Here is a 13,366-nt window from a genome sequence, read left to right as displayed (position 1 = left end):
ACAAAGGACGTCTCCCTTCACTTTGCTGTTTGTGTTGAGTCTGCCCTCTGGCTGACCCCCAGCTCTGACCTGTTCAGGCCCATGCTCCTTCCCCAGGTTGGGCTGCTCTCTCCCAGGCATCTGTTTTCTAGATAAGAGCCTCAGAGAGCCAGGGCTGATTCATGGCTCTGTCACTGACACGGCGTTGGGCCGTCCACATCATTGGACCAGGTTTTATAGCGTGACAATACAGATTTAGTGACGAATCAAACAACATGGAGGAGAGAAAGACTCTTTCTGTTTGTTACATTAAGAGATCGCTTTTCAAAGGAGGAGACAAGCAGAGCGTTTAAACATCGTGTCCCCACCTACACGCTGACCTCGGCAGCACGGACCAGATATAAACAAGTTTCTGTATGAATGTTGACAGGTTGGGACAAGAACCAACCACCCCCACCTGCTCCCTCCACCACCCCCACCCGCTCCCTCCACCACCCCCACCCGCTCCCTCCACCCCCACCCGCTCCCTCCACCACCCCCACCTGCTCCCTCCTCCACCCCCACCCGCTACCTCCAACCACCCCCACCTGCTCCCTCCACCCCCACCCGCTCCCTCCACCACCCCCACCCGCTCCCCCACCCGCTACCTCCACCCGCCCCCACCCGCTCCCTCCACCACCCCCACCCGCTCCCTCCACCACCCCCACCCGCTCCCTCCACCACCCCCACCTGCTCCCTCCACCACCCCCACCCGCTCCCTCCACCACCCCCACCCGCTCCCTCCACCGCTACCTCCACCCGCTCCCTCCACCACCCCCACCTGCTCCCTCCTCCACCCCCACCCGCTCCCTCCACCACCCCCACCCGCTCCCTCCCCCACCCCCACCCGCTCCCTCCACCTGCTCCCTCCACCACCCCGCACCCGCTCCCTCCTCCACCCCCACCCCCGCTCCCTCCACCGCTACCTCCACCCGCTCCCTCCACCACCCCCACCCGCTCCCTCCCCCACCCCCACCCGCTCCCTCCACCACCCCCACCCGCTCCCTCCACCACCCCGCACCCGCTCCCTCCTCCACCCCCACCCGCTCCCTCCACCACCCCCACCCGCTCCCTCCACCACCTCCACCCGCTCCCTCCACCACCCCCACCCGCTCCCTCCCTCTAGTGACCAAGCGGTGAACTCCTGCCCCGTCGTCAGTAGAAAACCTCAGAGTGGGCGTGTCGAAAGGAGCCGCGACGTTGGCACCAAACACAGTCCGGTCCGCTGGAACCTTTCTGTTTTGCCACTCTTTCTTAGCAGCCGTCCTCTTTCTTCATGCTTGCCTCCCTTTCACATGCGATGAAGAGGAGCGGCCATCTTCCATACGAAGAGAATTAGCTCACAGTCCCTCAACCCTCTCATCTCTTCTCTCCGCCCTCTCCTCTGTGTCCAGCAGGGCCGCACTGTTTCACCGTCTAATCACAGGTCAATTAAAGGCTTTCCTCGCTCTGAGCTCCTCCTGCCAGCGCAGGCTTAGAGGACTCTACAGAGTGAGAGATCATTTCATGTGGAGATCAGCCAAGAGAAGCCCACCCCCCCCCCTCTCTCTCCCTCAATGGGCGGGAGTTCCTCCACCCTGTGCACCCTGCACATCACCCACCACCTTAAAGAAGAGGCCTGCCTCCACCCTGTGCACCCTGCACATCACCCACCACCTTAAAGAAGAGGCCTCCCTCCACCCTGTGCATCGTGAGTTCGATCCCCGGCCAAGTCATACCAAAGACTATAACAATGGGACCCATTTGCCTCCCTGCTTGGCACTCAGCATCAAAGGGTTGGAATTGGGGGGTTAGATCACCATATGATTCCCGAGCGCGGTGCTGCTGCTGCTCACCGCTCCCCCAGGGGATGGGTCAAATGCGGAGAACAAATTTCACACATTGTGTGACAATCAGTGGGACTTTACCTTTACATTTACCTTTACCCTGCATAGCACCCACCACCTTAAAGAAGAGGCCTTCCTCCACCCTGTGCACCCTGCACATTGGGGGTGTCAAAAATAATCGATTATAAGATGCATCGCGATGCGGACGTGCACGATTCTGCATCGATTCACAAATGTCAAAAATCGATTATTAACACGTTCACTGCCAATGACGAGATATCTCGTCTTAAAAAATAAATAAATAAATTGACGGTGGGACGTGGATCAACGCCCCCCACGTCTCCTATCAAAATATTGGAGCCACCGAACGTGTACAACCCATTCCACCGACCCACTAAGTGGCGACAGTGCTCTCCAGACTAGAAAAAGCCGAGCCAAAACTGCAGGGGAACGCGCGAGGAAACCATTCTCTCATACTGTAAAATGGATTGGTGAAAACGCTTTTGCGCATTATCGCGCTGGGAGCTGGCGGTGGGGGATTGCAAATTTGCATAATAGATTATGCGTGCAACACACTTTGAAACACCCGCAGAAAGCCCACAATCGCACGCAGCTTCATTGCAGCTGAGCTCACAACCGAAACGACATGCAGACTCGCCCAAAGAGCAGCCGCCAGCAGCCAGGCAGCACAGACAGGCAGAGCCTCGCTTGTGACAAACGCTGCAAAGCCACCAGAGACACACCCACGGAGGGAGGAGTTTGAAGGAGAGGGGGGTTTCCTGCTGCTATGGAGGAAATTACTGTTCAAAACTATTGTTTAGATGTCTGACGTCTTACGCCAAAAATAAATGGTTAAAGTGACTGTTCTATCGAATTTCACAAAAAGCCATTTATCTCAGAATAAATTTTCAGACGCTGAAACCATGCTGTATTCTACTGCTAATGCCTACATAACTACTAACTCTACAAACTAACTATTTTAGACAGAGAAAGCACACATTCTATTAGTTCTTTTGAGATCATTTGTGTTCACAAAATCTTAGCAGAAAAGAATCCTCGGCTCTTGAAAGATGAGCCAGAATCCTCAAAAAAAAAACTTGGCAGAACCTACCTACAGTATTGAAAAAACGGCTGGCAGTGAATGTGTTAAAAAAATAATAATAATAATAATCAAATAAAATATAATGGAAGTACATGCAGTTGTTTATTTTAATTATGGATCATAATACAATGCAATTCCAAATGCACTTTTATTTTAAAAGTAGCCACACAGTGAGAAATAAGAAAGTGAGAAAAAATAAATCATGTATTGCGGAAAAAAAGTGATGCATCGATTTAAGATGCATCGAGATGCATCGATAATAGTAATCGAATCGAATCGTAGCCCTCTGAATCGTAATCGAATCGTGATGCCAGTGAAGATTCACAGCCCTACTGCACAGCACCCACCACCTTAAAGAAGGGGCCTCCGGGATAGAGGCCAGAGGATTATGGGAATATTCATGGGCAGATAAAGGGGTGGCTGGTTGAATGGCATGGTTTCATGGTTTCGGGGCTCATCTCTTAGGTAAACAGCGTCCTAAATGGAGTTTGAGATGGCTCCTCCCACTGCAGGGAGGAACAGGCAATGGTGACTATGTTCACTTGTTTTGTTGCATTTCCATGAAACCCTGAAAAGAGCTGCTTGTGGGCTTTTCTCCCTCTGCTGCTGCTGTCTTTCAGAGACACACAGAGGGGAAAGATACATCTGTTTCTCACACTTTCTCTCACCACGATATTGCCTTTTCTCAAAGCCACCATTCACATTTTTTTTTTACCTTTTATTTATACAGGGGAGTCTCACTGAGAGCAATGCTCTCTTTTTCAGGAGTGCCCTGTTCACATTCACACACACATTCATACCTGGAAGCTGACCAGTACAACCACAGTCTGATCTGCTGGCCACTGATCAGCTCCACTGGAGCAGTTGGGGTTAAGGGCCTTGCTCAAGGGCACCTCAGTGGTGGTAATGAGGGAGGAGCAAGCGCTGCCTTTTCACTTTCCCCACCCAGATTTATCCTGCCGGTCCCGGGGATTGAACCGACAACCTTCCGGTCACAAGCTCGCTTCTCTAACCATTGGGCCACCACTGCCCAATGGTTCAGCCATGGCCTCCTGCTCTCCTCATGGCCTCCTGCTCTCCTCATGTCCTCCTGCTCTCCTCATGTCCTCCTGCTCTCCTCATGGCCTCCTGTTCTCCTCATGTCCTCCTGCTCTCCTCATGTCCTCCTGCTCTCCTCATGTCCTCCTGCTCTCCTCATGTCCTCCTGCTCTCCTCATGTCCTCCTGCTCTCCTCATGTCCTCCTGCTCTCCTCATGTCCTCCTGCTCTCCTCATGTCCTCCTGCTCTCCTCATGTCCTCCTGCTCTCCTCATGTCCTCCTGCTCTCCTCATGTCCTCCTGCTCTCCTCATGGCCTCCTGTTCTCCTCATGTCCTCCTGCTCTCCTCATGTCCTCCTGCTCTCCTCATGTCCTCCTGCTCTCCTCATGTCCTCCTGCTCTCCTCATGGCCTCCTGTTCTCCTCATGTCCTCCTGCTCTCCTCATGTCCTCCTGCTCTCCTCATGTCCTCCTGCTCTCCTCATGTCCTCCTGCTCTCCTCATGGCCTCCTGTTCTCCTCATGTCCTCCTGCTCTCCTCATGGCCTCCTGCTCTCCTCATGTCCTCCTGCTCCTCATGTCCTCCTGTTCTCCTCATGGGGTCCTGCTCTCCTCATGTCCTCCTGTTCCATTCCACTCTACTGTCTGTACCAGCTGACTGAGTGAGGCTCACTAAAATGTCATCCACAGTGCACACACATTACATGTCAGTCCGCTCACGGACTGAACGCATTGGGGAGAATCGGGGTGCAAAACATGCATATACCGTAAATTCCGGACTATAAGCCGCACCTTTTTTCCCGTTTTTTGGCCTTTTTTGGCCCCTGCGGCTTATATAACGGTGCGGCTTATCTATGGATTTTTTCAAAAAAAAAAAAAAAAAACTCTCTTTTTTAGCACTCTTTCTAACTATAAATCCTATATAACTATAATAAGTTTTAATTTCCTCTCTTGCCCTCTTTTCACCACACTGTATGACACTGTGTGCACTGTAAAAAACAACACAGGTGGTGTTGTGTTATGTTGTTTTGTTGAAATGTTAATAAATGGGAGCTTCCTCAAACAGCCATCTCTTTCCCGACAATCCCCTCTGTGCATGAACCCTTACATATGGTAATTAAACATTAAAACAAAAAAAAAAAAAAAAAAAAAAACATTAAAACACCCGCGGCTTATAGTCCGGTGCGGCTTATATAAGAAAAAAATAGTCAACTTTGCAGGTGCGGCTTATAAACCGGTGCGGCTTATAGTCCGGAATTTACGGTAGTTGTTTATAGGCATCGCGATCCGACCTTCCGTTTCCCAGAAAATGTCAACTTTTCTCTGATTGGATAAAAATCGGCGCCGACCTCTCAAACTATCCGATACAGAGTGGGAGTGAATTAGATATAATTTCATGTGGAGATCAGTCAGGAGAAAGCCCTGAAACCCCCCCCCCCCCCCCCCTCTCTCTCTCTCCCTCCACCTTGTGCACCCCGCACAGCACCCACCACCCTAAAGAAGCCCAGTGACCTACAGACCACAAGCCCACCTCTGTAACCTGTTCACCTGTAGGCTGCCCAGTGACCTACGGATGACCTTCCTCACAGTCAGAAGGATGTTTAACGCTCTGCCTGCATTGAGCGGTGCAGCGCCACCTACAGGAGCCTGCGTTATCAGCAGTCACATCTAAACCCAGTCAGGCTTTGAAGCTTGAGCCAGGGGCTTTCCCATGTTTTGATGATGTGACAGTCAGTCGCCTCTTTCCTTCAAACCACACCCCCCCCCCCTTCTTTCTTCTTCAGGTCGGACAGATGTTGGTAATCCGGCTCTGATTGGTTGGATTGAGTGATGTTGCGGTGGAGGCAGCAGCAGCAGCCCTGTCAGTCGTGCCCTGCGGGGTGCGCTGTGTGTTGGAATGGCGTACCTCAGGGTCGGGTTTCAGCCCCACACCTGCTGCTGTGCTGCCCTGTCAGCGTGCCCCCCCCCCTCTGCCGGCCCCCTTAATGCCTCCATTAGGTGTTGTAATCTCCCCGCGCATTGTGCCTCAACGTGTTAACAGAGTATCAAAGGCAGGCAGGGGGATTTCTCTGCTGCCACCTGCCAGCAGGGGGATTTCTCTCTCTGCTGCCACCTGCCAGCAGTAAAGTGTGTGGAGGTGCTGTGCCTCGTGCTGTATTTACAGCACCTTGTGCCGCTCGCCTCTAGGTCAGAATCAGAATCACTTTTATTGCCACAGTCTGCAAGTTACATACGAGGAATTTGTCTTAGTGTCTGTATGCAGCGTAGCGGTCACATCAATATACAGAGATAAGAAGTAGGAAGATAACTAAAGACGATCGCAAAGTTGCAAGTGCAATCAAATCAAATATATACAATATGTACATGAGTGGTGAAGTGTACTGTGGATAATAAATATGAATTTACGTTGAATTTACATGAGATTTACAGACTGAGTTAAATAGGTGTTAAATAGGCAGTGGATTTACATGAGTTTACAGTCGGAGTTAAATAAGAGTTTACATTGAATGTACATGAAATTTACAGCCTTATGCCTACCCCACACTACAGGATAATTTGCAAGATTATGGCCAAGATTCCCCCCTCCCGATTTTCTCGGGGGTGCTCCCGATTTGAAGCGCGTCGGGCAGATAATCTTCCCAAATGATCCTGTAGTGTGTGGGGTTCAAAGATTCACAATCGGGAAGACTGCCTCTTCCCGATTGTGAATCGGGCATATCTAACATGTTAGATATTTACAACCCGACAGGCGATTGCATCTTGAGCAGAGAGCCAGTAGTAGCTGCGTTTCCATTACAGTTTTTCGCAAAATAATCTGGTCCGCGTCCGCTCGCAGCCCCGCACAGAAACAAAGAACGAGGAAATTGTCATCGAGGTGAAATACCTGTGCGTCTTTGAACGGGACGGAAAACTAAATGCTATACTGCAAAGCATGTAGCCTACAACAAGCGCTTAGGTCTCAGCTTCCCGCATCGGCGAGTGTCCGCACGGAAAAGTGAGTCAAATCAGCAGACGCGCCCCTCCACAAGACACCTGTGCAGACGGTTTTCGCCTGGCCGTGCACAGTAGGCCTACACCCCGAATGGACGCGGCTGTCCGCGCAAATATTAGTTAATAGTTAGTTAGTTAGAAATTACACTACTACACCCGGTGCGCACACTGAATAGGCATTTTAAAAGTTAACGTCGAGCCCTGCTTCCAAGGTGAATCTTCGGCATAATCTTCTAGTGTGTGGGGTTGCGTTTGAACAGACGCGATTGTGTGTGTGTCCCAAGATTGAAATGTTAAAAAATCGGCTCTCTCTGTCCTGTAGTGTGTGGGCTCTCAAGATTTTTATAATCTTCAAGGATTTGAAAATCCTGTAGTGTGGGGTAGGCATAAGTTAAATAGGCATTAAATGTGCAGGACCATTGACGTTCCGAACCGCGTTCCGAACCGTGGGGGCTGATCCGTACGGGTCACGGATTATCCGTGATCCGTGCCAGCCCTAATCACTTGGTCCATTTCAGGAGCTTGCTGCTGGAAAGTTTGCCGTTGCGATTATTTACACATCAAAGTGCACATCACATAGGCTAGTAGCTACGTTATTACCTCACAGGCTCGCAAGCACTTTGGACTTCCGTGGGCACCCAAACCATGTTTCTCATCTCCTCCCGATCAGAAATGTGGGCTTTTCTTTTTGCATGCCAGAGATGATGGATTATATATGATTATATGGCCTCTTCTAGAGCTTTCTAGCACACATCAGTTGACCACAAACAGGCAACATGCATCGCAAACTGCGGTAAAAACCCTGATTGAGACGCATATTCCGAATGCACTGTATACATGATCAAAGAATCCTCCTAAAACCAGAATAATACTGGAATAACCCAGATGTCTTCGGAAAATGCTAAATTCGGAAAAAGGGCAAATTCGGAAAATGCAACTGGAATATGCTGTTTACATGACCCTTATCAAATTCAGAATATTATCATTTTCCAAATAATAGTGGAATATTGTGTGCATGTAAACGTAGTCAGTGTGACTGGATGTGACTGGTGTGTGTGTGTGTCTAGTGTTTGGGGACGTGTGTGTGTGTGTGTGACTGGATCGGTGTGTGTGTGTCTGGTGTTTGGGTACGTGTGTGTGTGTGTGTGACTGGATCGTTGCGTGTGCCTGTCCCCCCCCCCCCTGAAAGCCTGCCATGCCGTGTGCCTTTGATGGGACAGGAACAGGATACCTCTGCAGCCGTGCTGCCATCAAAGGGGGGCTGCACGCGCGCCCCCTCGCCTCCAGATCCCCTTTCACTCCAGAGCACGCACACAGTTCTCACCTTTGTGCTGACCTGAAATGGACACTTCGGGACACCGTCGCTCCGAGGTCCAAAAACATAATGATTTATCACTCCTGGAAAACCAACGAGTCTTTCCTCAGCGGTGTTTTCATCAGGGCCCGCTCACACAGCGGTGTTTTCATCAGGGCCCGCTCACACCGCTCACTCGTAGGAAAACGTTTGGACAATAGGTTTGCCTCTGCATCTCGTGTGGCTGATTGATCACGGTGGAGCAGCGCTCGTTTGTCCTTTAGAGGCGGTGTTTGAGTTTGTGCTTGGTGGAGATCCAGACAGATTAGCGAGGTGGAGAGCTGGTGCAGCTGGCACACTCTCTCTCTCTGCGTTGGCCCACAGACTTCCTTCAGCCCTGTTCAATCAGAGATTACGAGCGCATCACATGCTCTCGTGTGACACTACATGTTGGAAGGAGGGATGCCTCCTCTCAGACGCTCTCTGCATCACATGCTCTCGTGTGACACTACATGTTGGCTGGAGGGATGCCTCCTCTCAGACGCTCTCTGGACAATAGGAGCCCAATCGGGAAAATAAGTGACTGTCTTGTTTTTCCAGTAGATCCCCCCCCCCCCTTTCATGTGGAATGTTGTTGTTATGGTATCTCCCTGTGTCCATTAGCAATGTGCCCAGGAGGGACGTACCATGAAAAGAGGAGGGTGAGAGCTTTTGATGTGGTCTGTGCTGCTAACTGGAAAAGGCTACACACACAAGCCTTCTCCCTCAGATGGGTGAAGCAGGCCTGTCGCTGTCAGGGCGACCATCTGGAGCTGTGGTGAAGAAACTAGAGGCATTTCTACCTGAACATCATGGCAGGGCTGGAATCACTTTCCACAGGTGTAAGGTTTCCCCCTGGATCTTTTTGAGACAAAGGTGGCAAAGGCTGGAGAAACGTGCGTGTTGGAGAATGTGCACAGTTGGTCTGCGCACCGTTAGAGTATTCAACTACTTCCATTCTCAACAAACGTGGCTGCCAATAATACAAAGATGGCTGCCAATAATACAAAGATGGCGCCCGTTTGAGTTCGATAGGCAGGGAAAACACTGCAAGTCCCAAATAAGAATAGAAGACATTCATAAAATGCTTTACAGAAAACAAAAGTCACAAAGATTAAACAAGGTTGAAAAAAGAAAACGATCAAAAGCACGAGAGATGGATGAATTACATCATAAATGTGAAGAAATGTGTGTGCTCATGTGGGTATGAGAAGACAACAAGACAACGCTGCGATTAGATTTAGTGACTCTTTGGTGGAAATTGGTTTAAACACTTGATTGAAAACCATGTGGAATGCTTTTGTATTTGTTTTCTGTGAACATTTTCCCAGGGATTTGACTAAGCAACCTCTTTTCTGTGCTCCTCTGCAGAGAAAGTGCGTGAGATCCAGGAGAAACTTGAAGCCTTCATAGAAGCTCTTCACAAGGAGAAATAGGAGAACCAGGTATTTGTCTCTGTTTACATCTTGTTTCTTAACTGTAAGAAATAATAAGCAACAGCGAAACCCCAGTAACGCTATACTACACCTTTGTAAGTGGAGAATTCCCATACATTGTATACGACCTAAAGGTAGGGTGTAGGGTGTTTATATTCTTATTGGGGATTCAACAATGTAAACACCAGGTCTGGGAATACAGTGTAGCATATAGGAGAATTCTACCACACGAAATCCAAGACAAAGAGCTAATTTATCAGAAATCAAGGCAAAGCCTGTATAATACGTATAAGGATGCAAGATCTCTCCAGTGGTGTAACAGATTTTTCATCATTTTTGTTAACATCAACCTGCAGAGAACTAGCAACTCATTTATACCCACTGCAATGTCAATGCTTTATTTAAAGTGATAAGACGGAAGATTTCAGTTTTCTTGTCTCTGACAACACCTGTGGCCATGAGCAGTAATTGAGGATGAGATCCACACAGTGGCGCATCTGTGACGTAAAGGGTTTTTTCTTCTTCTTCTTAATACATTCAAGTAGGCCAGTGGGGGCGGTAACAAAGAGCGTGGAAGGAAAGAGACGTCACTCCGGCCATTTTTGGAAACCGAATGCGCCTCGCAGTGGTCAGCTGCGGTAGCGCTGGCCCCTATAATCAGCCTCTCTAAACAGTAACTCAACGGGAGAACACTCTAAACTTCGGGGATTCACATCTTTTCCGGGCGTACTGCAAATCTTGATTGAAGTGGTGTAGTGCAGGGATGTAAAACAACAACCATATTGTGGAAACTAAGCAAAATGTTTCTTTTTTTTTTTTTTTTTTTCTCAAGATAAATAGCTAATCAAAAGGACCCGAGGTTAAAACCACAGCAACGCACTTTTGACGGAGTGGACGACAGCCGCATTTGCGCAAAAGTGACAACACAATATTTTCCGGCCGTATTGCAAATCTTGGTCTATTCTATTTACTTATACTATTTACTTATTTATTCAATGGCAGGATCAAAGCAGAAACATGTAAACGTTCATTCTGAATTTCCTTTATTAAATAAATACAGCACTTTGAAATCATGGGTTCAGATTGACTAATTCAATTTACTGATTTATTTATTTCTAAAGAAAACACATTTATTGATGAAAGATCAGCTCCATGTGTGCTTATACTGTATATAGATAAATCTGCATTAATTTGTCCCAATTTCCCCCCAGGGATCATTAAAGTCTTTCTGATTCTGAATACATTTGCTGAAAAATTCACTGACTACAACAGTATACTGTATGCAGACATGGTCCAGACTATAATCAGGGGGGAAAAATGTCAATGTAGAATTTGCAATCATGTATAAATCTATACCCATAACAAACATTCAAGTAAATGTATGTTAACGTAAAAATGTAGAGTGGATAGGCCTGGATAGACTGAACCTGGCTAGAAAAGTTAAGCTATTTGATTACTATTAGTTAAAGTCCCTGGAAACCAAAATCCACAAAAACGTTCTAACTATGTTATTTAGGGTCTTATGTTAGTAATTTTGTGCCTCCGAAATTATTATACATTACTTTCAACCCAAAGCCTTAAAATCGCCACTTTTCTACAAGATTCTACAAAGTACTTCCTCATTGAAGAGAGCAGTGCGCGAGGTGCTAAAACGCAGGAGCTTATGACGTCATAAGCTCTATATAACCTTTGTACACGCGCGCAATCCGCACCCACCCTCCTTTTGTCCTGTTCTTTGCCCCCAGTGACAGCGCTCCCTCGCTGTCCGTCTGCCTCCCACTCTGTGCGAGCGCTATGCTTCTCTCCCTCTCCCTCTCCCTCTCTCTCTCAGAGAGAGAGAGAGAGAGAGAGAGAGAGAGAGAGAGAGAGAGAGAGAACACACAGAGTGGGAGGGAGACGGACAGCGAGGGAGCCTGTCCGTCTCCCTCCCACTCTGTGTGCGTCTGCCAAGCGCTATGCTTGTGAGATTAGCAAGGTGTCGGGTTTCAGGCCATGTGCTTCTCTCTCTCTCTCTCTCTCTCTCTCTCTCTCTCTCTCTCTCTCGACTAGTGAGAGAGAGCGAGAGACACACAGGCTGGTGGCTCTCTCACACACACACACACACACACACACACACACACACTCGCAAGTGCTGTGTAACTTGATCTCTTTCTCCGTTTCCCTCCCCCCCTCTCTCGCGCTCTCTCTCGGAGGAGATAAATGTCCCTGCTGCAGACGGACACGCCCACACATTCCGCGGGAAAAATACACTCTAAAAAATAAACGATTCTCATGCGTTTTGCCACACCTGTCAAACCTAAATTTATATACTTTGCAACGTTCATCATCGTTCAAATTTGGCTGGTGGCTTATTAACATAGGGTCCTGTGATGTGATGAACTCAAAATGCTAAATAATAAAGAAATATTTCTGGTTTCCAGGGACTTTAAGCTAATTGATCCTGCCATTGAATAAATAAGTAAATAGTATAAGTAAATAGAATAGACCCAGATTTGCAATACGCCCGGAAAAGATGTTAATCCTGCAGTTTGTGTTGTCACTGTTGCGCAAATGCGGCTGTGGTCCACTCCGTCAGAAGTGCATTGTTGGGCCAGCGCTGCCTCAACTGACCACTGCGAGGTTCTTTTGGCGCTGTCACGTTTCCAAAAATCAAAAATGGCGGAGGCTGCTGGGCGCTGATGTTGCAATGGGGCAATATGGAGCTGCCATTTCTTTCCATTAAAAGTTCTTTGGCGGTAATGCAACGCTTGGATGTCAACGGCGCACACATCTCAAAAGAAGAAGAAGTTGGTCTGCGGTAGTTAGCAGAGCTATATAATAGAAGAGTTGCGACATCTCATTCACTCCAATGGACCCGTTTTTGGATTAACACATTCAGTGCCACAGCGCTTCAGTAAAATTGTCTGGAGCCTGTGCCAGATTCACTTCCATTCAGTTGAAAACAGCTATAGAATTTTTTCTATTATGGCTATATTAACGGGGCTGGACTTTAATGAAAGATTGAACACTCCTGCTTCTTCCAAAGAAGAAATTTTGTTTCTAGACAGTTCCATTATGAAATTACAGCCTCTCAAAAAAGTGCACTTTCAAGGGTTTTCTGTCGTTTTTTTTTTCTTTCCAAGATATAGCCCCTTTTATGAATACCTTTTGCACTCTAATTTCGAGCACATTCACTGACTCTGGCTGGTGTTTTCTGATGTGGTGGCGTGTGGTGTGGTTTCTGTGCAGCCACACACCCCTCCCCCCCCCCCCCCCCCCCACCCCCCCTCTCCACCTCTGAGCTGCGGGCTCCTCCCACACGCACAGAGTTTGCTTTCTCGACTCCGTTTTTGCCCCCGACAGATCCCAGCTTTGCTGCGCGCATCATTTCCTTGATGGGCATCAAGGAAATGATGCGCGCTGGCAAACGCGACTGAACGAAAAGGCTTCGGATGCTGGCTTTCTAGGAAATCGTGTGGAGATAGATAGAAGCATAAGAGCTCAGTTGTGAGCGCGGATGCAGCCGAGCCCACTCTCGCTGTAGACGGAGCAATATATACGGCTCTGGCAGAAAGCATGCATCGGTTTCCACGGCTTTCTCCGCTGTCTCCTGTACAAAGTAAAGGATCTGAGGTGGGTGGAGCAG

The 13,366-nt window shown here is 48.5% G+C and overlaps 1 protein-coding gene across 4 annotated transcripts in view; it reads left to right on the top strand.

The window, feature by feature from the left end:
* opa1 (OPA1 mitochondrial dynamin like GTPase) overlaps positions 1 to 13,366 on the top strand; it is a 96,867-nt gene that overhangs the window by 78,256 nt on the left and 5,245 nt on the right. For all 4 annotated transcript variants that reach the window (XM_083647761.1, XM_083647760.1, XM_083647759.1 and 1 more), the window contains one exon: positions 9,677 to 9,750. In XM_083647761.1, coding sequence (XP_083503887.1) covers positions 9,677 to 9,741 — 65 coding nt within the window. In that variant the 3' untranslated portion in view covers positions 9,742 to 9,750. The remainder of the gene's footprint in view (positions 1 to 9,676; positions 9,751 to 13,366) is intronic.

Source organism: Poromitra crassiceps (genome assembly GCF_964638095.1).
Source record: "Poromitra crassiceps genome assembly, chromosome: 12".
NCBI lineage: Eukaryota > Metazoa > Chordata > Actinopteri > Beryciformes > Melamphaidae > Poromitra > Poromitra crassiceps.
Note: the sequence above shows the minus strand (reverse complement) of the source record. Positions and strands in the feature narration are given on the sequence as shown.